The sequence below is a fragment of the Dermacentor silvarum genome, chromosome 3 (genome assembly GCF_013339745.2).
Source record: "Dermacentor silvarum isolate Dsil-2018 chromosome 3, BIME_Dsil_1.4, whole genome shotgun sequence".
Taxonomy (NCBI): Eukaryota; Metazoa; Arthropoda; class Arachnida; order Ixodida; family Ixodidae; genus Dermacentor; species Dermacentor silvarum.
In genome coordinates, this window is record NC_051156.1 from 225,750,233 (window position 1) to 225,778,123 (window position 27,891).

A 27,891-nucleotide genomic window follows, 5' to 3' on the forward strand; every position below is an offset into this window, starting at 1 on the left:
TTGGCCGACATTGTTTCAAACGCTAGCGCCACGCTTTCGGTAGTGTGTCCAGAAGGAAACACTACAAGGAGATCGTCGGCGCCGTGTGTCAGCTGCGCAACACCTCTTCATTCAAAAGTCTTTCAGCTTGGTAAAAGATCGCTTGTGTAAAAGAGTTTTTGCGCGCTCGTGTGACAGAGGTATTAGCTATGAAAACAACTGGTTTAATGCGGGAACGGTAACAACGATTTATGATATATACCAAATTATAGTAGAGAAACTACAAGAGAGAAAAGAAAACCTGTGGTATTATGGTATTATATCGCCAGTTATGCCAACACAGCGTCACATTTGATTGGAACTTGAAGCTCAACTCGCATGCCAACTGCATGACATTGTGCGCAGTTGAAGGCGGCAATTAAGTCTAGTGGTGACCGATTAACACACCACGTGTTCTTTCTCCTTTACAATTTTCAAACGTATATTAAAAAAAAAACGAAAACGAAAGAAACGTTCTGTGGCAGGTAGTGCGATTCGGCCTCCTGAACCGAACTCTGTCAGTGGATTCGGTGGAGACCGAAGCTGCTTGTTGTGCGGGACAGGCCAGCTGGGCGCGCCTAAGCGCGCCGTGGAGCTGCAGTGGCGAGAAGTGGAGGCAGGAAATCGGCCGCCGTCCGGTACAGCCCGGCTGCCAGCCCAGCCGCCGAGAAGAGCGTCAGGCCGAGCCACATGCCGATGTGGCCCTCCAAGTACGAGAAAAGTGTGTCGCCCTGCGGAAGCGAGGGGCTCTGCTGAACGAGTGCATCCGAAAAGTAGTTGCCGTGACTTTTGGTACTTTCTAACCCTTATATGTTGATTATGATGGCGATGGCGTCGTTGGCGATGGCGATGACGTACACGTGACCATTCATTTCGTTCATATTTATTTTCGCATTCCATTCAAAAGAAATTCAGGAATCGGGGGCAGAAAGCTTCTCATGAGACAACGTACCAAGGCACATGCTGGCAAACAGTGTGCAAATAAGTTTGTAGTAAAGATAAAAATGGCAAAACATAATACCCGTTACAAAATAAGCAGGAAGGTGGTAATACAATTGAGAATGATCACATCAGTAAGTCTCAAAACTTTCACAGAACAGCATAAACACTGCAGCGCACAATAACTCAAGTTGAACTTGAAACACAGTGTTAAAAAGGAGTTAAGGAAACATTGTTCGAGATAACTTTTTGTAACACACTATTCACGCAGCATATATATATATATATATATATATATATATATATGAATTTGTTCTAAATACGCTTGGCCCATTGAAAACTCCAATTACTACTGTATATATATATATATATATATATATATATATATATATATATATATACAGTAGTAATTGGAGTTTTCAATGGGCCAAGCGTATTTAGAACAAATGAGAAGCACAACTTCGCGGTTAGCTTACGTTTATTTACCCAACAGTTTCGGTCGGTCCACCGACCGAAACTGTTGGGTAAATAAACGTAAGCTAACCGCGAAGTTGTGCTTCTCATTTTCTATATATATATATATATATATATATATATATATATATATATATATATATATATATATATATAATGATATTTTTTCAAAATTGGCACGTGGCGACGAGGTGGCTGTGAGGGAGCCGGTAACAGTTCGAGGGCCGTCGACGGCTAACACAGCAATCGCGCATTCCTGCCACGACGACACCGTGGCAAGCGCGATACCAGCAGGTAGCACATGGGTAGAAGGGCCAAAGTTCAAAAGAGGCAGGCATGTTTTGTTGTCGCGTATGGTAACCACAGCGTACGGGAGGACGACAGAGTGCGTCAGGACCACGTCGGGAATCAGGGAAACAACGTATTAGCCATCGCACGCAGGAGGAGAGGGAATTAATGGGATGTACGTGGAGGCTTGCGGTGGCAGGTGGAGGAACTGGACAGAACATATGCGGCTGGGAATGTTCGACAGTGCATGTGCGTCAAAAGGGAGTTCCAGTTGAAGAACACCTGTGGAGCAGTCGATAAAGGCTGAGTGAGAGAGAGAGAGAGAGAGAGAGAGAGAGAGAGAGAGAGAGAGAGATAAGTTTAATGATGCGAAGTGCGTCGAGAGAAAGTCTAGGTCGAGGATCACATCGTGGGGACACTGCGCAAGCACGGCAAACAAACCAGTGGTCTGATGGCCAGCAATGCACACTCGTGCAGTGCACATTACAAGAACGGCAGATGAGCTGCCATTAGCGACCCGTACTGTGCTCTGAATCGCGGGCGTGATCACTTTGCGGAGCTGAGTACGGAGAGGAGCGCTCATTATTGAAATCTGTGCTCCGGCATCTATGAGGGCCGCAGCAGTAACGTCGTCCACTTGAATGTCTAGAAGGTTTCGGCACGTAGGTACAGTCAACAGAGGATTTTTATACCGGGTCACTGATGCAGCGTCACCTTCGGGAGCTGCACGGCTTAGTTTTTCGGAGCGTAGGTGCCAGGCCGTGCAGGGGACGATGACCGGCATGGTCGAGGCGATTGGGATCCTCGGCCTTGTGGGAACGGCGAGCGGCTAAACCTGGAGTGTGGAACGGCGGCATCGTAAGCATGTGGATCAGAGCGAGGGGCAAAACGTCGAATGTTGCCTCCAGGACGACGCCAAGATCCAGAGCTCCAGCTTGAAGGCGACGACCAGCTACTGCGGCAGTGACGGGCAATGTGTCCAATGCGAGAGCAGTTTAATCATATGGGTCGGCCGTCTGCCGTCCTCCAGTCAGCCTGGTTTCTGTAGCGCGAAGGGTAGACCTGGTTCTAGGTGACATTTGCAGGAGTACGTTTGGGTGCACAGATGGAACAGATGGCCGATGATAATCACACGTTCGCGAACTCCTGGCGGACGACTGCTTGTATGAGCGACACGTTGAGCAGGTTGGCTGAATGAACGTCTGGACGAACGGCCGTAGGAGCTATTGTTTCGAGTTCGTGGCGGACAATGCGCGTTACATCTTCCGACGCTGTAGCCTGCGCAGGCATCGGTGGGTCTTCGCATGACGATGTGGCGGCGGTGTTAGGTAGCCGAAGGAACTGGCGGGTGATGCGGTTACTCTTCACTTGTTCAAAGCGTTGGCATTCCTTAACTATGGTGTCGACCGTCGTACAGTCCTTAAATACAAGTAGTTAAACGCGTCGTTACCTATTCCTTTCAAAATGTGCGAAATCTTGTCAGCTTCGGTCATTTTTGCGTCAGCTTTTCGACAAAGGCCCAATAGGTCATGTATGTACGAAATGTACGATTCAGTGGTCGTCTGGACGCGGGATCGCAGCTCCTTTTTAGTGGCCTGCTGACGGCCAAGTGGGCTGCCGAACAACTCACGTAGCTTCGCCTTGCAAGCGTCCCAACTTCTAAGATCTTCATGCGTCCGGTACCACAGGCGTGCCGTTCCTTTCAGATAGAATATCACGTAGGCTAACATCACCGTAGGATCCCACCTGTTGTGGTCGCTGACGCGCTCGTTCATGTCGATCCACTCTTCGACATCCAAGCTATCCGTGCCAGAAAAGGTTCCCGGGTCTCGTGGGTGCAAAAGAATCACAGGAGCCGGTGGCTGCTGCATCGTCGGCAATTCGCTGGTCATCGAGGAGCAACCAAGACGGCGACCGCATCGAAGTTCCGTGTTTGGTTGACGGAGCCGACACGTTGCCAGGTTTACCCAGCACGTCCGCCAAAAAGATTGTACGGGAATAACGTTTGTTTAGAAATTTTAACTATATACAAGGTTACAACAGCCACAAGCAGTGACAACGGATGCAAGGCTTGCTTGCTTGCTTGATCCTCATCCGTGGCGCTTACCCACTACGGGGGATTGGCCAAGAAGCCGGCGGTTAAAGGTTAAAGGGAAGGGGGAGACGGAAAAAGAAAAAAGAAGAAAAAAAACTAGACGAAAAAGTAAATCAGGGTGAAGTATAGCGTTTATGATAATTTGGAAAGAGATTTACAGGGCAGAGACAGAATTAAAATCATTGTAATGGTATATAAACAGCAAAATTTTTTTGTGGTATTAGAATAATTTCGAAACAACAATTAGCGATTTAATGAGTTATCCAATTATTTATTTCGAGAATTAACTGGGTAGTCTTTTTGTGTCACAGATATAGTCACAGAGGGCCACGCAGATGTTCCTGTGGCTAAAGCCCATTGAAGAAGCCCCGAAGGAGAGGATATTTTGAGTAATTAGAGAAATACCCAATTTAAGGAATGAAAATTCGAATTTCTTCCTCTGATTCCCAAAGCGACGACAAAATAATAGAAAGTGGTCAATGTTTTCGGGTTCCTGGCAGGCAGGACACAGAGGGGACGGTGCCAGACCGGACCTGTGTAGGTCAAAATTTAATGGTGGGATTCGGCAGCGTAATTTTGTTATGGAGATTTCTAATTTACGTGTGGGGCACCATTTATTGTCCCACGAAAAGGACAAATGATTAAATTCCGACATTTAGATTTTCAATTTTGTAGAATCTTGTAATAGGGAAAATTTTCTAAATCTAGCCGCAGTGACATAAGCCGAACTAGATATGACAGACATAACTGGTCCATCAAGAGATATCCGCGCAAGTGTGTCAGCCATTTCATTTAAGAATATACCACGATGGCCTGGAACCCATACCAATCGTACCAGACTTAAGTTAGGAGGGGTTAACAATTTAAATGTATTGGTTACAGTAGTATCTGCAGATGAAGTGAGCGATGTACATACTGACAGTGAATAAGTCACTATAACCACTGTTGAGTAATTTGAAGGAAGTTTCCGCAGAGCTAAGATAATCGCTGCTAGTTCAGCCAAAAATATGGGTGTGAAATCCGGAAGGCGTACTGCATAAGACCAGGATAGTGATTCGGAGAAAATACCCACACCCGCTTTCTCTTCATTCATTGACGCGTCAGTCGCGATCACATGACCTATTCCTAGTTGCGTTAAATGATCTTGCAACCTGCCGTTTAAGTATGTAGTGGGAAGGAGTTTGGCATTAGATGGAAATATATCGTCAAATTCTATTATTATATTAGGTAAGGGTTTGTCTGAGTAAGCGATCTCGCGCATATTAACATTTAATTGATCGACCTCAGCTTGTACAAACAAAACTTGAGGTCGAAGTAGGCGGGACCAATGCTCATCGAAAAATGCCCTCATTTCTCTAATAAATACAAATTGTGATCTTCTCAAAGAAGATGCATAAATGTTTAAATATGTTTTTACCGTTAGAATGCGGAATCTGCAGGGAAGTGTAGGCAGTCGTGCTTCTTGATATAATACATTGTTAGCTACAAATTTTGGCAAACCGAGACAATTCCGAATTGCCTCCCGCTCTAGAAGAACCAGGGGGTTAATTTTGTACGCTGGCCCACCAGAGAATAGCACGCACCCAAATTCCAATATCGGACGAACATACATACGATAAATCATCATTAAAGTGTGTCTGCGTAGCCCAGAGCGATGTCGGCCAAGTTTGCTTATCATGCCAACCGCGCGTGTCGCCCTAGATTTAACATGTTCAATGTGATTTCGCCAGCTCAGGTTTGTGTCGTATATTACACCGAGATATTTGATAAAGTAAACTTGCGGAATAATTTCCTGATGATATTGGAGAGAGATATTAATTGGTACATTCAATGGAAACACAATCAAGGCACTTTTGTTAACATTGAGCGACATTCGAATATTCGCAAACCAGGCTTCAAGTGTTCCCAAGTATGACTGTAGTGTACTCTGTAATGAGTGAATATCACTCGCAGGCGCAAAGAATGCTATGTCATCTGCATAGACATATACTTGTACACTATCGCACAATGGGATTGAACTTAGCAAATGTTAAATAAAATAGGGGAAAGGACAGATCGTTGCGATATAAAGATGCAAGGCTGTCGCGAGCCTCTGGTCACTTCCTCGCCGTCGTCTTCGTCCGACTGTATATATATATATATATATATATATATATATATATATATATATATATATATATATATATATTGTGACCAACAGTTACGACAGCCGCTTCTATTACAACCAAATTATTCTGGGCGAACCTGTGCCCGTCAACTCAACAGACTCTACACTCTACAAAAACGTCCCTCGGGCTTCGCTTCTTCGAACGTCGTTCTCATCTTCGTCGCCACCTGTCGCGTGCCAGTCGTCCGATTCTCGAGCACGAGCCGCGGGTCTGTCAGCACGCACGTGGTGTGTGGGTATGAGGCCCAGCGTTGACGTGCGGTACCTTGCTTGACGCTTCTAGTGTGGCGGCTCTTTGGAATACAGTGAGGTTGTGGCGGGCGTCTTTTCGTTCTCACAATGCTGGCGGCAATATATATATATATATATATATATATATATATATATAATACTTCTAAGCATGCAGTGAATAGCATTGGAGAGATTGTGTCTCCTTGCCTGACCCCTTTCTTGATAGGTCACTTTCTACTTTTCTTGCGGAGAACCAAGGTTGCTGTGCAATCCTTGTAGATGTTTGCCAATATATTCACGTATGCATCCTGTACTCCTCGATTACCCAATGCCTCTGTGACTGCTGGTATCTCTACTGAATCAAATGCTTTTTCATAATCTATGAAAGCCATATAGAGATGTTGATTGTACTCCGCACATTTCTCTATTACTTGGTTGATGACAAGAATATGATCCATCGTAGAATATCCCTTCCTGAAGCCAGCCTGTTCTCTTGGTTGATTGAAGTGTTGCCCTGATTGTATTGGAAATTATCTTGGTGAATATTTTATACAATACTGAAAGCAAGCTAATGGGCCTATAATTCTTCAAATCTTTAACGTCTCCCTTCTTATAGATTCGTATAATGTTGGCATTTTTCCTGTTCTCTGGTACACTTGAAGTCTTGAGGCATTGCGTATAAAGGGTCACAAACTTTTCAGGGCTTAGTAGTCAGGATCAACGGCGAATATCTCAGCAACCTTCGGCTTGCAGATGATATTGTCCTACTCAGCAACAATGGGGACGAATTACAACAAATGATTGAGGACCTCAACCAAGCAAGTATAAAAGTGGGGTTGAAGAATAATATGCGGAAGACAAAGGTAGTGTTCCATAGCCTGGCAAGGGAACAAGAATTCAGGATCACCAGTCAGCCTCTAGAGTCTGTAAAGGAGTACGTTTATCTAGGTCAATTACTCACAGGGGACCCTGATCACGAGAAGGAAATTTACTGAAGACTAAAATTGGGTTGGAGTGCATACGGCAGGCATTTCCAAATCCTGACTGGGAGCTAACTACTGTCGTTGAAAAGAAAAGTGTACAATCATTGCATTCTACCGGTGCTAACATATGGGGCAGAAACTTGTAGGTTAACAAAGAATCCTGAGAACAAGTTAAAGACTACACAAAAAGTGATGGAGCGATAAATGTTAGGCGTAAAGTTAAGAGACGACAGGAAGAGAGCGGTGTGGATCAGAGAGCAAACGGGGATAACCGATATTCTAGCTGACATTAAGAGAAATAAATGGAGGTGGGCAGGCAATGTAATGCGTTGGGTAGATAACCGATGGACTATTAGAGTTACAGAATGGGTGCCAAGAGAAGGGATGCGCAGTCGAGGACTCAGAGAATTAGGTGGAGGCCTTCGTCCTGCCACGGCCGCTGGATAAAAAAAAGGTGCGGCCTGCCGCGTGCATCGAAAACGGTGTGATCCGCCGCGGTGTCACACGTCGGGGGCTGTTGTCTGGCATCGGCATAGCAAATGCGTCAGGAACGCGCTTGGAACGCCGTCGCGCGTTCCATCGCCGATGACTAGCGCCGTTCGGCCCAGCCAAGCGGCCGACAATGCAACTACGGCTGTTACATTCGCTCCCATTGCAACGCGCCCGATGCGGCAGGCCGCACCTTTTTTTTTTTTTATCCAGCGGCCGTGGTCCTGCAGTGGACATAAAAATAGGCTGATGATATATATGTGCACGCACGCACGCACGCACGCACGCACGCACGCACGCACGCACGCACGCACGCACGCACGCACGCACGCACGCACGCACGCACGCACGCACGCACTGTTCATTTCATTCTTGAAATGAACAGTATTGAAGATTTGATAAGTAGGCTATTATATACTTATCCTACTTAGCCTACTTATCCAATCTTCAATACTGTTCATTTCATTCTTTGCTCTACATAAGGAATCCAAGGTTGTCGTCCTATTGCGTCAGCTGTAAAAGCTTTCCAAAAAGCCATCCCTGAAGATAACAGGATACATGGATTAGGCAAGAGACACGGACAATAAGATTGCAAACGACCACTCATCCCCGCATAAAAGCTGTATAAAAATTCGACGTCCTGCCGCTGCTGCTGCTGCTGCATCATTTCAATGGGGGCCAAATGCGAAGACATTCGTGTAGTAGGTTTTCTGTGCAAGTTGAAGAACCCCGTGCTGTTGAAATTAATCCAGAGCCCTTCACCAAGGCTTTGCCCACGGTGCTACTTCGGGAGGTTAAAAGCCACAATTTATTCTTTAATTTAGTATTCGCTCTTTGTGCGCTTGCCCACATCAACTTGGGCTATCATATAACTTTTACAGGTGGGCGAATATCAACCTTTCCGAATACGAATCGAATACGAATAGTAAGTAACGAATATCGAATCGAATACGAGTAGTAAAACGCAGACGCATATATTTACAGCAGGAAGATTTATTTCGTAGCAATTAGGTATGACGCCTGTAATCACTATTGCGAACTATTGGTTTTAAACATACTATTACTAATCGTCACCAAAAAAACTGCAGGAATAGGCTCTCAATAGCTTTAGAGCGTGCATGCAAACAAACTTTTCAAGAATAGAATTTCTCGTGTATGACTAGATGTTTAAAACCACTAAATAAGTGTTTGCCGAAAGAAAATAAGCTGTACAAAAAAAAAAAAAAAAAGACGCTGATGAAAGAATTGTGACATGTAAAAGGGCATGTTGTCAGGATAGCATAACAGGTTGGAGCGTAAAAGATAAAACTCCTACATGGCTAAACTGCCAGAAAAGCTAAATGACACACTTGAAGCAAATGTATGAGGTTGTCATGTAGGCTTCGTCGCGGAACCAAAAGCAAAGCTTGCATAACCCATCTTGCTTCTGCATTACTTCGATAAGTTTTGTCGTTGTTTCACTTCTGATAATTTGCGATACTTTGTTTAGCAAACAGAGAAGAGTAACTAGACTTTAAGAGATAATTGATGTGAAACATTCGGCGATAGTTTTAAAGATTCGAAAATACCGAATAGATCTTTTTCGAATACGAATGCGAACAGTTGATGCCTAATATTCGACTCGTATTCGCAACTTCGAATATTTGCCCACCCCTAAATGAACTACACAACGTCTTTGGGTTGCATCCGTCATTCTTATCTCTCTACAGAATCAATGCAGTGAGACACGTGCTCAGAATAATCGTCGAATAATCTTTACAGTCAACTTAACCTATTCGGTCCAGTCCATCTCGATAAATTTATTGTTGGCGTGTATCTACATATCACATAGTTAAATATCGGATGTTTCTGCAATCTCTTGTGGAAAAGAACAAACAATGATAAAGAAAAATTCAGAGTCCTTCTCCTGTCTAGAAATGATGGGAGTAAGCGAATTAAGCTTGCGGCAAGACGACATTGTCGCAGGCGTTCAGCTTCGTTTGCCCTGAACTCAGGGTCGGCGGCTCTTCGCTGACGTTTCGCCAGGGATTCGGAAGCCCTCACGTTAGAATCGGACGGCAAGCTTCGCTTACCCTAATTTTCTCGACAGGGGAAGGGCTGGTGATTTTGTCTCTTTGGGTCCCACGTGGGACAAGGTAGTTCAAGGGCGCGCTGCAGGTCGCCGAGCCCACAGGAGTATGTGCCATTGAGCTTGGACCCTTTCTGCACTATCACCAGGATCGGCCCAAACGCCAGGGGTATGTGCCATTGAGCTTGGACCCTTACTGCACAATCACCAGGATCGGCCCACTTTTCAGTGTGACACCACCACCACCGCCGCCGAAACTTGTGAGCCTATAAAGCTTCGCTTAAAAGAATCCAAACTGCGAACGTGGAAGAATATCCTCCTTCCAAAGGCTCGTTCTATCTTTAGTACCCCAACACTACAGTGAGGAATTGGCCGTATAGCAGCTGGTGCCGTTCAATATTACCGTATTTCGACTGACCCCATTTTCAACCACTGTGCAAAGGAAGCATTGGTTTGGAAGTGACCGGCAGCGCCCTGGTGCTCATCTGCGCATCAATGGCTCGTGAATTTAACCTGCGAATAAATTCCTTCTCCGGAGCTCACGCACTTGCCATAGCAGCAATTATATCACCTCTTACTTCTTCCGTTGTCTCTTCGTCCCAAGGTAACGCTTAGTTTTTCTGTTACCCGGTCCTCGGCGGTGAGTTCGTTCAGGTGCTGTTGAGGCGTCGACAGAAATCACAGATCCTTGCCGCGAATAAAAAGAAAAGAGCAGAGACAAATCCGCGAACCGCGATCACTTATGCCTTACATTGGCGAAAATAAGAGGCAACGAGAGAAGGAAAAAAAAAGTTGTTACAAGTTGGCACTACATGCGAGCGGGCGCGCTAAGATGCCAACTGCCGTAATTTGCCTCGCCTACGCCGCGAGATCAGATCGGATAGGCGAGCGACAAGAAGCGATGCATGCCTTTGGCTGGAGCGACATTTTGCGTACCTCGATGTTTTCTTTCGTTTCTTCTGGTATACGAGACGTTTTCATTTTGCTTTCATGTTATCCTTGTCGCGCGTTGGGAAACTTGTTTGGTGTTTCCTGCCTGAAGCCAATTTTCTGCCGAAGATCATTTTTCTTTTTCCGACTAAAAGCGCGATTTGGTGACACTGAAGTCGAGTTAACATGTATATAGCCGCGCAAAACATTAGTGAATGCGGCTTAGGCGTTCATGCTGGGGCCTAACGCTATAAGTGCCCCCCGGAAGCAGCGCTATCTCAATTAAAGCCTGACGCACACGTGCGAGCCAGTGCTATAGCCATATCCGCGCTTACGCCGAAGGCTGACAATGCATTGCTTACGTAAATGCCAGTGGCCATGCACTCGTGCACGTACTGACGTGGCCCGGTGCAATCTTGCTTTGTGCGCCGTAAAGTAATTATTAAGTTAATTAGTGAACTTTTTAATTAGCTGAATACGACTTTCAATTTTTCGTGTCAGTTATATCCGCATCTCTGAATAATCCAGCTGAAGGCCTAGAATTATTTTATCTGCAACAGGCGATTTTTAGAAATTCCAGAAAAATTTTAAATGATCACCCTGTATATTTACATGTTCTAGCCGGTCTATCTTTGGTACGTACTGTCTCAGTCTTTTGTTTTTTCTCATTCGTTTGTTTTGGCCAGCCAGTCTTTTATAAGCGCTGTTTGCCTAAGAGAGAAGGAGCAGCGGGCATCACCATTCATGTCGCACCAATAAAAACTGCAATCCACAAAAACAAGAAAAGGCTAATTACGGCACATTAAATTCCGCCGAGTCCAGATAAGTAATTTAACTTCTACTCAGCTCTATAGACAGAGCACTGACGCATCTAGCAACCACTTTAGCGAGTAAGCAGGCCTTCTTTATTCCCTGCGTCTTTATATATCAATGCTGTGCGTTGCACAGCATTGATTCAACCTTGTTTCACACCTACAGTAACGATCACTTCACCGAAAGGCGCCCATACCTGTAACGGTTCGGTTTTGGTTATGCTTCCTCGTATTTAGGCATCTCGCTGTTTGCCTGAGTGATAGGCTTTGAATCTACCCGCCGTGGTGACGTAGTGGCCTTGGTTTTGTGCTGCTAAGGCCGAGGGCGCGGGGTCGAACCCCGGCCGCGGCGACCGCATTTCGATGGGGGCGAAAAGCAATAACACCCGCGTGTACCGTTCTTGGGTGCACTTTAAGAATCCCAGGTGGTCAAACGTAGTACGGAGACCCCTCTACGGCACGCCTCATAATCATATCGTAGTCATGGCACGTAAAACCCGATAATTTAATTAATTTAGGTAATTAACCTAAATAATGCGTTTAGGCATCTCGTGGTTTGCAGATTAAATTTGGCAGGGTGTTGGCTCTTCCTTCGAGGGATGTTGATGCATGAACCACTGTAAACCCCCCCCCCCCACACATACATACACACATACATACATACATACATACATACATACATACATACATACATACATACATACATACATACATACATACACACACACACACACATACATACATACATACATACATACATACATACAAACACACACACATACATACATACATACATACATACATGCATACATGCATACATACATACATACATACATACATACATACATACATACATACATACATACATACATACATACATACATACATACATACATACATACATACAATACGAACAGATATACCGGCGTGCGTATTTCATTAGCGGGAACACGCGTTTGTTGATGTGCGTTTTCGAGGTGCGGTGCAGTTGAAAGTTACGAGACCGAGCTCGCCTAATGACAGCGTGGTTCCGCTGCCCAAGAGCATGCCCCAGATAGCGAGCCCGAAATAATTTTCTCGTGCCGCGCTTCCACCCTGTGTTATGTACTTCGTCTCCCCCTTTGCCAGGATCGTTATATAACATTCAGACTGCCTTACAGCTCGCTGCCCGCTCGTGAGGCCCCTTCCTTGCATCACACCCTTCTCGTCTCCCTACACTTCCGGGCGCGCCTCCTTGGGTGCAAGCAGCCACAAAGCTATACCAGCCGAGAATATAACGAAGGAAAGTGCCTCCGAAAACGAGCGAAAAAATGGCCCCGAGGGCAGCCCAACACTACTGAGCACGGAAAGGAGGCAGGTATACGTGCGGGGCCCTCGACCGGTTAAATCCGGACCGCACCGGCTGGAGCGGATTCCATGGAGTGTCGCCTGCCTTCTCTGTCGGCACGGTGCACGTGTGGCAGGAGCGCGCACCTCCTTTCGTCGTACTAAAAGGAACAGCAAACTGCGGAATTTATCAGTCGAGAGTGAGCTATATTAGGAGCTTGACTATAAGCGGAGTCTCTCGAAAGCTTACGACGAAACAACGATCGCATCGCGCTTGATTTATTGACCAGCGATTGCTTCAAAGGTGTTAGTACCTGGTGTGTGATAGCATCACAATGCTTTGCGAGGTTTGTCTGTAGTTTACGACGTTATCTTTTTCTCGATCGAAGCTGGCGCTTATAGAGAGCGTGCCGTTTTCATCTATGACCGGTGTTTCGCTATATGCAGAGTGACAATATCGAGGTTCTGTTCCCGGAGGAGAAAGCACGGCAAGCAGGCTGCAGAGCAAATATATCGCGTGGCACCGCAGTTGCCTCCTCTCTCGCTGATCGTCGTCGTGGCCTGAGAGGGACGCGCTCGTCGTAATCGTGCGAACTTCTGGCGCCTTTTCGGCCGCATTTCTGATGACGCATTTGGGTTCGCACAAGAAGCAGATAAACTACGCCAGGCAGCGCCTAAATCAGAATAGCGGCCCGCATCGCGGCTGGGGAGGTTTGTGCGCGCATCAGGTGGCGGGTTTAGAACAGTGCCTCTCATCTGGCATTGTAGTCGAGATGTGCTGCGCCGTGAAGCCGGTGCTTTCTGCGATCCTCCCCGTGGAGCCGCATTATTAAAACAGGAAACGTGGGCAAGCCTTGCAGCATCACCGCTGATCGTGTACGTATTCGAACGATGGTGGATAATGAAACTAGTGCTCAACGCAACGCTATGCTGCTTCGTTCTGGGGCTGCACCAGCTGTTTCTATCATTCGTTGTCACTGCTTCACACGTTTCTCTCGCTGCAACCATCTGATAAGCAGAGGTTGATCGCATTTCTAGAGAAGTTTACCCGTGACGGCGTTTCTGCGTTCGTTGTGCACGCGGACTTTAGGCTAGGAAACAAATTGCCCTTAAGTTGAAGACAAAGTACTGCGGTACTGGAGCGAGCGAAAATATAAAATATGTGAAAAATATGTTTGTAGTCTTTCTTTTTCTGCCATGCATTTTTCTTCACTCCGTCTTTCTGCAGTGTATACGCCATGATAAATTGGCACCACTTCTCTCGGTTTTGTCTTCTGCTGGTGCAAGAGCAAAAACAATATAGTGTCGCTGTATACAGTACAAGCTATCTTACCGTCAGCATAGGCCTCGATTCGATTATTTTCCTTCGGTAGGATCCAAGCAGAAGGACAACGTAGATTTCATGCCTGTGGTGAAAGAAAAATAGAAGAGAGAAAATAATACGAGCGATTTCCATAAAAAGTATGTAGTACGATGATAATACATCTCGCACATTTGATTGTTGCTTATTTGTCAGGCATACATTTCAGCGCTGACTAGAACAACAACAATAGCGCTAACTCTATTTCCTCAGCGAGCATTGTCACTGAAAAACTACACGAAAATTTAAGAAAACGGAGTCGATGAACAGAAAAGTTGCAGTATTGCCCGAAAGGCGAAGCATCAGTTGCGATAGCAAATAAGTAGAAAGCTATACGGAATAAGTATGGTAGTTTTATCGGCTGTATAAACATGGACACATTCGCTTACCAACTGAATTACCAAGCATGGTGTCAGCGCGCACAAGCAAACATGAATAGATCACACTCGATGACCGCAGACAACCTCTGTCAAAACGCTGGCGTGAGCAAGCGTGACAGCAGCAGCGAGCGAAGGTTCGTGCGGTCTATCGCTTCAAGGGAAACTCAGCGGCGAAAGCACAGCGCACACAAAGGTAGCAGCCGCGTGCAGATCGCTTTCAAGATACGGTGAGCGCGACCGCCCGCGGCTGCGCAAAGTACAAGTACGCAGTTGCTGGCAGAGTAGAAGCCGCACCCCCTCGCTCCCGCGCTGCCTTCCCGCTTTCCTCCTTTCGCGTGCGAGATTGAGTCGCCAGTTCCCCTCGCGCCCGGTCGCAAGATACGCAGGTAGTGCTGCAGCACAACGTCGCCCCCCTCCCAGCCCCCAACGCCATGCTTACTCTTCGCCATGCGTTCGCTCTCCGTGAAAGCGCGCGTCCCTCGCACGCTTTTTTTTCACTCGCACTCCTGCCGGCAAAATTACTTTTAAAATACTGCGTGGTAACTGCGAATAAAGTAGGCGATAATATTTCTCTGGTAACCTGCTCGGCTAAAACTCGTTCGTGCACAGATGCGTGTGGGACACCCTGATGATGGCGCTTTCGATGCCGCAGAACATCTCAGATGCAAAACATATCCAGCGCAGACCTTTACTTTGAGGCTCCGTGCCTTTGGTACGAGCCCCTGTCTCACCTCCTTTCTTTTCTTTCTTTTTGTCACGGTGGCAAGCAAGACAGGCAATACAAACAGGCAAGACAGACGACAAGTCAAGCCAAGACAAGACAGCCTGACTGATCCACCCAGTAAGCAAGCAAGCAATGAGGCAAGTAAGAACAGCGGTTTTCTAGGTGTCACACCGTAACCATAGATAGGTTTCTGTGGGCGCGCATGAGTACGTGCTCTGTAAAGCACTAGAAAAATGGCAGCACGTACCGTCTTCCGCATCTCCGAGTTGTGGAAAAAGCTTTTATTCAGTCTTTGCAATGAAACAAAGGTACGCAGTGTGTCTCACCTGTGATGCCTGAAAATGCGTAACATGCGAAGTACGACAACAAATGCAACCACATAACTTATCAGCAAAAAAAAAAAAAAAAAATCACCGACCCTTACACTCTGTGAAGATGGTCGAACAGCGGTAATTACACCGAGTGTTGCGAGTGTTACATGTGCATGTGTTGCACGTGATGCAATTGCGTAAGCACGCGTAAACATACGTAAACACAGATCTACAACAGGAACTTATATTGAAACGTTGCGAGGCGAGAAGAGCCGGCGACTTCTGACGCTACTCGACGAGTGTCCAGTTCTCCTGTCGAAACCTGCCAAGCCGCCGCCAGATGCTTCGGCTGCAGTCCCAGACACCGCGCGCGTTCGGCGCGAACGCGGGGAATCGCGGACGGCGTCGGCAGCAGCTCTGCGCGTTGCCTCGTTGGTGCTGTTACATATTTGCGGTTCTCTCAGTGTGTTTCATTGCGATAGCAGTTATATGGACACTCAAAGCAGATTTCTGCAGTCGCCGTCCACGTTAGGTTTCGTATGACGTCGGCGATGAAATCGTCGCCGCGCGCCGTATGCCGTATGTGCGAGTGAAAGCGCAGGAGGGACGCGCGATCTGACGGGGAGCGAACGCACGGCGGAGAACAAACGCACGTTCTGCGCCGTGCTCCCTGAAGGGTTGCAGAATTAAGCGTCCATTTCCTCCTTTACAATCACCATATATATATATATATATATATATATATATATATATATATATATATATAGAGAGAGAGAGAGAGAGAGAGAGCAATCGCGACTTCTTCCATCGAACGAAAGGCCGTGGCGGCACGGGAGGGAGGGAGGGGAGGTGACGTTTCGCTGTGGCACCAAATGCATATTTATATAAAAAAACTACACCATCTTCCCGTAGGGGAACCCTGAGCAGTATGCGAAGCAGCCATGGGGTCGACTCAAGGTAGTTTTATCAGCTGTGTAAACTTGGACATGCAGCAGCACCAGCAACGCGCAGAACTGTTGTCGACGCCGTCGGCGTTTTGCCCGCGTTCGCACCGAACGCGCGCGGCGTTGGTGACTGTTGCCGGTGCCTTTGGGGAGCCTACCGTCGCGCCTGTAACGTAAGCTGCTTCGCATTATCGCGCGCGGAGCCGCAGGTGTTGCCATTCGTTGCGCAATCCGGAGAGGAGAGGAGCGTCGGAGAGGAGAGGAGGAATGCCGAGAGGAGAGGAGATGAGGAGAATGAGAGGACGAAGTGAATGATGATGAGTGGGCGAAGCACTGGGGGATCATTCGGGCAAAACGCCGGAGGAGTTCTCCGGAAGCCGGAAGCTGGCTTCCGGAAGCGGAACCGGAAGTGGAAGCCGGCTTCCGGTTCCGGCTTCTGGAAGTGGGCGCCGCACGGCGGAGGGAGGGAGGGTCATAGCCTGACCATAAGCTGCTTCGCATCTAAAACGTTGCGAGGCGAGAAGGTGGGTAAGATTTCCGACGCAGCTCGACGAGTGTCCCATTCTGATCTCGTCGAAAACCTCCGAGCCGCCCCCAGATGGATGGATGGATAAAACTTTATTTCATCTATTTAAATGTGGTTGGGCCCCTATATGTCCGGGAGCCCCCTGGCCGACCTCTCTAGGCAGGCCCGGTCCACCAACCAGAGCTGGTCATCCGAGCAAATGGCCCGAAGAGCGGCCTCCCACGTGGAAAAGGAAGGGTTGGGAATAGGTTGTACCGCCATGGGCTTGGGGCAGCTCCACAAACAATGGAAAATATCTGCCCGGGGCACTTGGCAGGGTACACTGTGGATTATTGAGACCAGGGTAATGTGCCAGATATGGGGAAATAAGTGCCTTGGTCTGGCGCCAGATTGATGGGGGGTAAGGGAATGGTGAGGGGCAGGTAATTCTCGTCTACCTTTCCTGTAATACGTGGTAATCTGGTGGTAGGTGTAGATCCCCTCTCCTGGTTTTTCCGTGGGCTTGGATGAGTGGTAGTCCAGAGTCCGGAGGGAAAGACCTCGGACTTGCGCATTAATGCGCTCGTTCTCGGGGACACACTCATGCCCAGGCACCCACGTGATGATCACCGGATGGGGAAGCGCAGGGATGTTTTGTAAAATATGTGTGACTGTCTTAGGCGGTATGCCTTGAAGGAAGTAACGATATTCACTTTGGGAATCGGTGCAGATTTCTGTAATGGTAGAATCCGCGGCCGCATGCGCCACTGCTAGGGCTAATGCGACCCCCTCAGCCACGTCGGTGCGCGCTGTTTTAACCGAGGCAGAGATGCTAATGCGTCCGTCCTCCGTCATGGCAGCAGCCGTGGCCGTTCCTTCGAGCAGACCAACCGCGGCGTCGACGTAGAGGACGTCTTCGCGATTTTGATAACGCCGGGCGTAGTAATCGGCCCGCGCCTTGCGTCGGCCCGGGTAGCGTTGAACATTCATGTTTCGTGGCAACGGTTTGAGGTGCATGTGAGCCGCGAGTCTTACAGGAATGGGGCACCACGGCTCTTCATTCGGGATCGTGCCGCTTGGCTCGCACCCCAGAGTTTGGAGTAGGTTTCGCCCAGTGGGTGTTCGGGAGAGGCGCAGTAGTTGATTACTTCTCTGTGCCTCTATGATTTCCTGGACGTTATGTATTATAGAGACCAGTCTGCAGACGGCGGGTAGTGCTAGTGCGCACCGGTAGCCTCAGTGCGGTCTTAACCGCCCGCCTGATTAGTCTATTAGCCTGATCCAGTTGTTTTTCAGTGAGATGATGATACGGGAGGTGGTAGGCGAGGCGACAGACCACCAAATCTTCAATCATTTGCATGGTGTCCTTTTCAGACAGACCGTGATTGCTTGACGTAATCCGGCGAACCAGTCCTGAGATTTGCTTTATTAGATGCGAAGCATCTTATGGTCGGGGCTGTGTCACTCCCTCCCTCCCTCCGCCGTGCGGCGTCCACACCCCTACTGCGCATGCGCATCCTCCTCCCCCTTCTCTCCTTGTCTCATCTCCTCTTCTCTCGGCATTCCTCCTCTCCGACGCTCCTCTCCTCTCCGGATCGCGCAACGAATGGCAACACCTGCGGCTCCGCGCGCGATAATGCGAAGCAGCTTAGGTTAGAGACGCGACGGTAGGCGCCCCAGAGGCACCGGCAACAGTCACCAACGCCGCGCGCGTTCGATGCGAACGCGGGCAAAACGCCGACGGCGTCGACAACAGTTCTGCGCGTTGCTGGTGCTGCTGCATGTCCAAGTTTATACAGCTGATAAAACTACTATCCTTACTCCGTATAGCTCTCTACTAGTAAATTTGCTATCGCAATTGATGCTTCGCCTTTCGGGTGAAACTGCGACATTTTTTTTTCGCGTGCAAGTTGCACCGGCCCCCCCTTTTTTTTTTGCGCGCATGCGAGCAATCAGCGAGCAATCAGCGAGCCCGTTCACGAGCCAACTCTTGCTGACGCTCCCGGTAGGCAGCCCCAGGAGTACGCACTACTCGTGGTGTCCCCATAGTCTGGGCTGCGATGCGCGTTCGTTATCCGAAAGGGCGCGCCGCACAGAAACGCCTTCTCTCATACCCATCGCCTCTCCTCCTCGCGCCCAGCGTGGCCTCTCATTAGTCGCCTCCTCCCCCCAGACAGAGTTGTAGCGGCGAGCTTGTCAGGCGTATAAACTTGGAATGAATTTCTAGGATGACACCAGTTTGGAGATATTCGTCATCCAAGTCGCCGTAAAAATGCACTGTTATTCCACTTAATTTTTGCCAAAATGCTGTTTTATACATTGAAGCACAAAAGTAACTGGAACGCCCATTTATTTCGTCCCTCACTTTGGTAAATCATATCTCGAAACTGGCGTCATCCTGGAAATTCATTTCAAGTGGATGCGTCTTTTAAACTCACCGGCTACAATTTGTAAATTGCAATATGTGTCGTAAAGTATTTAACTAAGAAGTTCATTAGTCAATTTTTAACGCGATAGCGTTTAGGCCCCCTGTCGCAGAAAATCCGGCGTCGGCAACCGGCGTCGGCGTGCGATGTCGGCGGGTGGTGGAGAAAATCATCCCCAACCACGCAGGCCCTCCGAATATATTTAGGTACATGTATATGCCACGCCTTCTTATATGACATGTGGTATATGCGGGTTATATTGCCACAACATTCTATCATTAATGTTGCTCATACCTTGTCTTGCATTCTTGGCAAGGCTATTCCTCGGAAATGTGAGAATGACAAACCACAAACAAATGTCAAGAAACAAGGGCCGTATTCTGAAACGTTCCACTTCGGCGATATTTCTTTTTCGCTTTCAGGCGCGCGCTGATTGGCTGGTTGAGCAAAATTGAATGACGTCGCGCTCAACCAGCCAATCAGCTCATCCAATTTTGCTAAAACAGCCACTCATCGCGCGCCTGAAAGCGAAAAAGAAATATCGCCGAAGTGGAACGTTTCAGAATACGGCCCCAAAACACCCACAGCGCATGCCTTTTATGCTAATTCTTCTCAGATTGAAATATTAAAAGTACGAAACAAAAACTGAGACCTGAAAATTATGCGATTTTTATGGCCGGGCTGTGCAATATCTCCGGGACCGCCCCACGCAAGAGGCCGCGTTTCTACCAGAAAGATCGCCTTCGTGCATAGCGTTCGCCGCCAGTGTTTCCCGGTAACCATTACGATTGCTTAAGCTGCAGTTGTCGGGAAGTAAAAGCGAAGCTTAAGCGTCCTCCAATTTTTGTTAATTAGTTGAATTTTTAACTAGTTGAATTTTAACTAGTTCAACTAATTATTTGATAATTAGTTGAATTTCTCGTGCTAATAATGTCCGCCTCTTCGAAGAAACCAGCTCAACGATAAGAATTATGCTACATGCCACAGGCGATTTTTAAAAATTCCGTAAAGCTTAATTTCGAACACCCGGTACATTCGGGACACTGTACCTGTGCTAAGGCACAGCTGGCGGTAGACCGCCACGCACATGGAGCCGAAAATCGTTTATTTACTTCCGGTCTGTCTATCTACTTCCGTTGTTGGACGCGATCTCCTGGATCCTAGCCTATAACAGCTTCGCGGTAAAATACACATGCTATCTTTTCAACCAAGCAACGTATGAGCTGCGAAGCAGTGGTGACGCTTTGAGGGAGTACGTGTTTGTGTTTATCGGAGGCAGTAACGGCAGCGACGCTAGCCGCTACTTCTGACGCCATAGGTACGCGCCAGCATATTTGACTTGGCAAAGCAAAAAAGATAGCTTCAATTGCGCCACAGTGACGCACCAATCGACGCGGCAACGTAGAATACACTCAGTCGTCGTTCCACTATCGTCGCTGCCAGAAATGATGCGGTCAAACAAAGGCGTTTTTCGAGACCTTACTTTAGAGTGCCGGTTGGGCGCTCGCTTCTGCTGAGCCACAGTGGTGTTTCATCACATCGTTTTCGCACGTGGCAGCTGCGCTCGTCGTTTCGTTTTGGCGCGTCATGTCAACCGTCGTTTCAAAAGTAGTTAGCAGCATTAACGCTTTGTAAATCTCAAAAGTGGCGCGAAGTGCCCTGACACAAGTTGGCCATTACGATGCAGCGCATAATAACAGCGAATAAGCAGAGTTTTCTTACTTCTATGTGTAAGTGAAAATTCTGCTGCCTATATAACTATATCTCACCTGCCTCTTTTAGCATTTTCAGATACCTTAGCCGAAGCACACCGCATGTGATTACGTGCTGAGGACGCGCTCCCTCAATTTCCATATATCGGCTTGCGAAATAGCCCGAGAAATATCGCGAAGTCGCCATGTAATTCAGGAGTGAGGTGATTGTTCTGTTTATTAATTAATATTGTTTCATCGTGTACACTTGGTGCTTCGCAAAAACAGCCCCATATCGCCGACAGCTTGCCTCAGTCTCACTTGCGGAAACTCACGGTTGTGCGTCCTTGTGATCGCTGCCAAAGATGGTAGCAGCATACACCGACGTCCTGCGAGAGAGGAAGGAAAATATTTGCGACACAAATGGCGATATCGACTGCGCAATGGGCCGAAGTCGTATACACGTACAACGTGGAAACAGTCACGACAAGTCGTTATTGAAAGTTTCGTTCGCTTCACAATCTGACGAGCTCAGGTAGGTGAGGCCTCACTCTGCAGAAACTGTCTGGGTAGCGTCCAAGAACCGTTGGGCAAGAGCGGTGATGATGTGACGAGGAAGATAACGGACTCGGTGCTTTGTTCAACGAGCAGCGTCGAGTGTCGGCTCATTGACTACGTTAGAAGACGAAGTGGGATTTGAGGAAGCACTTTGCTGCCTGCGTAGCGGCTACCCTGTAACGGTTGTGCGCACTTACCGCGGTGCGCTGAGCGCTAACGGTAAACCTGCTGCACTTATCATTTGTTCATGCATGAATTCTACTCCTCTTTAAACACTCATGCGTAAAACCGAGTACTCGTGATCACTGGAAGATGACTTCTTTTATTTCCATTTCTATAAGAAAATCGTATAGCCATTTCTCTTGTCTCGAGGTCAGCTGTGTAGTGGCCGTCTCACTGCACGTTTGCTTTATTACACGCTGCCTATTTTATTTTATAATGTTTGTGTTGTGAAACGTGTCCAAAAATAAACCTCTGAAGTGCAAAACATTCCAACCTCTCTATGTGACTTCCATATATTACGAGAATGCATTTGATTCAGCTGAGATACCAGCAGTCATGGGCATTGCGTAGTCAAGGAGTAGAGGAAATCTACGTCATTCTCTTACCAATTATTTATAAAGACCCCACCGCTGCCCTAATACTCTAAAAGAAGCGGGAAAATGCCCATTAAGAAAGAAGACACAACCTCTTCAATGCTATTTACTGGATGCTTAAAAGAAGTATCCAAGCTCTGCAAAATGTTTAAATTGCGCAAAGAAGACGGGATGGGAACAGAATCATAAACGCCCACACTGCGCTTTGTGTGTGCGTATATGTTTATGTTCCCGTCCCGTCTTCTTCGCACAGTTTAAACATTTTGCAGAATCTATGAACCGACTAGCCCAAAAACATGCCTTACTACAATATTAAAGCTGTTAGACTGGGAAGGATTAAGGGTGAGTTTCAACGGCGAACAATTCAGCAACCTTGGGTTTGCAGATGACATTGTAATTTTCAGCAATGATGAAGATTACTTGCAACAGATTATTGAGGACCTCAGCCTGACAAAGTGTTAGCGTAGGGCTGACGATTAATATGCAGAAGATAAAAGCAATTCCAATATCCTGGCAAGAGAACAAGAATTCATGATTGGCAATCAGTTTCTGAAAATCTGGGCAAGAGTACGTTTATCTGCGTAAGTTACTCGCAGGGGATCCTGATTATGAGAAGGAAACTTACAGAATAAAAATGGGTTGGATTTCATACGGCAGGCATGATCCGCAACTTGTTGCTATCCTTCAAAAGAAAAGTGTAAAATCATTGCACAGTACTGATATTAACATAAGAAGCAGGACCTTGAAGGTTAACAAGGAAGCTCGGAAAAAAAAAATATATATATATATATATATATATATATATATATAGAACCACGCAATGAACGTTGGAACGAAACATGGTAGACGTAACATTAAGAGATAAAAAGACAGCGACGTAGATTATAGAGGAACCGAGAGCCATTGATGTTCTAGTATACACTAAGAGAGAGAGAGATAAAAAAAAGAAAGAAATGGAGCTGGCCAGGACATGTAATGTGTAGGGCAGATAACCGGTGGTCTATTATAGTTACAAAATGGGTGACAAGATAAGGCAAGTGCAGTCGAGAACAGAAGATAATTAGGTGGTGTGATGAAACAAAGAAATTTGCAGGCGTAAGGTTGGGTCAGCAGGCTCAAGACAGAGGTTATTGAAGGTCACTGGGAGAGGCATTCGTCCTGCAGTGGACATGGATAGGCTGACGACGACGTCGATGGCAATGATGATGATGACGACGACGACGGAGGACGCACGTGGACGCCTGCAGGTTTACGTAATTGGAGCCGCTCGGTATGTTAGAGCAGAATGTCGCCCTTCCCGGCTGCGGCGGCAGCATTCCGATCGGGGCGGAGTGCGGTATCACGCTTGTGCTGACCTTTATGCGCACGTTAATGAAACGGAGGTGATTAAAGTTAACCCTGAGCTCCCGATTGCGGCGTTTCTTGCAGCCAGATGGTCGTGTTGGGACGAAGAACTAACTTCACTAAAGAGGATAAAGAAAGCGCTATATTGCTCGATAAGGCGTCATTCAAGGCTGCGATAGCGCCGAATACCAGAAAACAAGAACACAGATACATGGAAGTGATTCACCTATGTCGACGGAGTGGCACGGCTTTTGTACAGGCTCCATAACTGATAGCGCTAAAAATTGCATGTGCATAATCTGCATAAGTGACGCAGTGGGTTTGTGCTTCACTATACGGAGTGATCGTTTTAAAGTTTTCTGGAATTTCTATAAATCGCCTGTTGCAGATAATATAATTCTGGTCCTTGGGTTGGATTATTCAAAGAGGCGGACATTACTTGCACGAGAAGTTGAAACAAATGTTCAACTAATGAAGAAATGGACTAATTAACTTTTTAATTAATTACTTTACGGCACATATTACAATTTACGAATTGCAGCCGGTGAGTTTGTAAGGCGCATCCACTTGGAATCAAATTCCAGAATGACACCAGTTCGGAGATATGCGCCATCAAACTAGCCGTAAAAATGCACTGCTGTTACACTTCTCTTTTATGCATTGATGTATGAAAGTAACTGGAACGCCGATGTATTTCATCCCACACTTTAGACAAATAATATATCGTAACTGGCGTCACCCTGGAGATTCATTTCACGTGTATAGCTCTTGCAAACTCACCGGCTACAATTAGTAAGTTGCCAATATGTGCCGTAACGTAATTTACTAAAAAGTTCATTAGTGAATTTTTGTCAATTAGTTCAATATGTGTGTTGATTTCTCGTGCTAGTTGCCGATTCAAATGACTTTTTTTAACAAAACGTCTTTGTATTCATTGAAGGAACACCCAATGAAAAAAAAAAAAAAATACTGGAACACCCATGCATTTCGTCGCAAACTTTGGGGACGCATATCTCTGAACTGGTGTCATTCTCAGAATTCGTTCCAAGTGGATATGACTTTCGAAGTCACCTGCTACAATTGCCGTTGCCACGTATTCAAATACATGTAAAACGCAGAGACGCTTTTCTAGATAATCACTGGACCGATTATAATGTAATTTGTTGTATTTGAAAGGTAACGTTAAATTTAGGGCATGAATTTTTATAAGAATTTTTAAATATTGGTAAGCTTGAAAAAAAAAACACAAAAATACATAGCAGCCAAAGTTCACATATTTGTAGCTCTGCACCAAGAACAAGTATCGCAGTTCTGTAAACTGAATCCCTTAGAACATTAAAAACAGACGAATTTCATATATAAATTTATATCTTATCTGAATTTGTTACATTGTTTACAAGGGTGTTGCAAAAGTTCTACTGACATATTAGTGGGTTATTTGAAAGCCATGTGTAATATATCAATTTTGTATACTTTAGGTGTACTAGGTGCCAGTTACAGAATTGCGGTGTCGTTTTTCATTGCGGAGTGACAGAGTTGTAAGCATGATGGCTTCGTTTTCCAAAAATTTGCGATTTTCAACAATTTTTTAAAAACAATTGGTGGCCTAAATCGAAAAATCGTAACTAGCAGTCACTACATTTTACCTTTTTCTTTTATTAAATTGCAACACACCTCATCACACTTGGTGCAGTGGTTGCCGAGAAAAATGATTTATCCTTTCCCGTGTACTTGGCTTGGAGCCCCCTAGCTAAATTAGTCCCGCTGAGACCGGTAGCTGGCACATTTTACCTGGTCCCTAAAATTCATTAAGAAGATCACCCAGGCTGAAACATAGTTTGAAGAATAGGTACCGTTATGGAAAACCTGTCTTGCTACGTTGACAGCCTTATCAGCACTATCCCCCCAAAAGTTACTTCTTATATCGGAGATGCAAACCACTTCCTGTCTGACATTCACTGATTTAGATGTGCGAGTCTCTTCTGGTCACGCTAGACGTGACGTCGATTTACATCATTTCACATAGAGAGGTGATTCACTCCACACTTCATGCATATAAGGATTCCACAAATGACAAACCCATGGACGGTTACACCTTTGGCGCTTTTTTGAGTACTAATTCTGACACTGAATAGCTATAAATTCGATGGCGAACATTAGGTCCAAACTAGCAGTACTTCGATGGGCACAAGGATAGGCTCTAATTATACCAATAATTTTATGGGTCTGCTAAATTTTTTCGCTACTCGTAATCTTAAACCGTTTCATTACAAGCGCTTCATCGATGATATCTTCTTAATTTGGCACCATGGTGAAGCTGAATTAGAGCACTGCACGGGCCGATTTTTGCGGCCCGGGCCCGGGCCCGGCCCAGGCCCGTTTTTACATTGGGCGGCCCGCCCGAGCCCGATCAAAACTTTTATGGCGAGACCCGGGCCCGGCCCGGGCCCAGAAATAATCTACGTTACCCGCCCGGCCCGGCCCGCCACCCCTTCACCTTAAGCCCGAGCCCGGCCCGAGCCCGGCTCGAAACCGGCCCGAACCCGGCCCGAGACCAAAAAATACATGTTTTTCAGAGTTGCGAAGCCCGAGAATAACTCGCAGAAAGCCCAAGCCCGGCCCGGGCCCGGGTCAAAAAGCACACGCCGTGCCCAAACCCGGCCCGAGCCTGTGAAAAAACTGCTCTACCCGGCCCGGCCCGGCCCACGGGCCGGGCCGGGCCCGGGCTTTCGGGTAAGCCCGAGCCCGTGCAGTGCTCTAAGCTGAATTGCTTTCTTTCATTAATGATATTAATAACGCAGCACCGACAATTTACTTTTCCCATTCTTATTCATCAATTAGCATAAACTTTCTCAACGTCACAGTATCGCTGTGCAATGGTAGCTTAACGACTGAGCTTTCCAGAAAGCCCACGGATAGACAGCGATACATGCATTTTAAACGCAGCCATGTCAGGCACTGTAAACAAGCATTCTTATAGTCAGTCTATCCGGTTTAAAGGAACTTGTTCGGAAGATAGTGAATTTACTCGCAAGAGTTATCAGCTTCGTAAAACACTTAATGAACCAAAATATCCTTCACCAATTATGGACGACGCGCTCAAGCGGGCCGACATTCTCGATCGTAAAGATCTCATCCGCACCGACAGGCAACTGGGTTGAACTAGCGTAATAATCATATCTTAGCTAATTCAGCATCTATTCCAAACGTGCCCGACATATTCAAGATGCATTATAACCTACTGAAGAGCGATCGCCTCAAGAACATTTTCAACGAAACGCTCCCGGAACCTGCGCGATATGGCAACCTCCTCTAAGCCTATAGCCTCTACTCCTGCCGGTTGTAATCTCTGCAATAAACCGTGCTGTAAAGTTTGTGTGTGTATGACCGCATCTAAGACTGCCAGAAGCACAATATCCAATGTTTTTTTTTGTTAAAATTAACTGTGATTTTACTTGAGACAGCACTAACGTAATCTGCTTACTTGTGTGTGTCACATGCAATACACCGGTCAGACCGAAACATCCTTTTCTAACAACCACCAGCCACGCACTATAATACCTTGTTCTATTGTCTTAACATGTTCGACTGCCGGGTCATTCGTTTGATGACATCAAAACAACGATATTACAATTAGGTTTCAAATCACACCATTACCGGGAAGTAAGGGAATCTTTTCTAATTCATAGATTTAACACTGTATTGTGGTATTAACGAGACCGCAAGAAAAGTGTCGGGCCCTTCTGTGTTATAAAGAAGATTATGTGTTGCTCATGGTGTTATTAGTTTTTCTGCAACATACCATCGTACTTAGCCCAACAAATTCTTGATATGTTATATTTACTATCTCACTGCCCTTACTCCATTTGCAGCCATCGTGAAATGTGTGGCTAATGCTGTAGTTTGCCGTCCGACTTGCAACTGGTTTTTCATGTGTGTAATCAATGCTCCTGTATCACACGTAGATTTACATCTTTAGCTCTACTCTTATCTTCTCTAGCATTGACACCCTCTTGTGTCCTTGATATTTACCACTTGTGGACGCCCATAAAAGCGACTGTGCGCTTGTATCTCGACTTACTCTGACGAAGGCCGTGCCACGCCCCAAATGTAAGTAGGTAAACAGCCTTTTTTAGTAGGTGTGCTCCTGCTTTCTCAACTATATATCATCAACATCAGCCTATTTTTTTGTCCACTGGCAGGATGAAGTTGCACTCTAAGAAAACAAGAAT

General features: G+C 46.5%; 1 protein-coding gene across 1 annotated transcript in view; it reads right to left on the minus strand.

Moving 5' to 3' along the window:
• Window positions 1-224: 224 nt before the first annotated feature.
• The window catches only part of LOC119445245 (uncharacterized), a 120,487-nt gene continuing 92,820 nt past the window's right edge, over window positions 225-27,891 (minus strand). Inside the window, exons 14-16 of the mRNA XM_037709566.2 lie at window positions 21,497-21,550; window positions 14,154-14,226; window positions 225-749 (exon numbers count right to left, since the gene is read on the minus strand). Of these exons, the coding sequence (XP_037565494.2) occupies window positions 597-749; window positions 14,154-14,226; window positions 21,497-21,550 (280 nt within the window). The 3' untranslated portion in view covers window positions 225-596. The remainder of the gene's footprint in view (window positions 750-14,153; window positions 14,227-21,496; window positions 21,551-27,891) is intronic.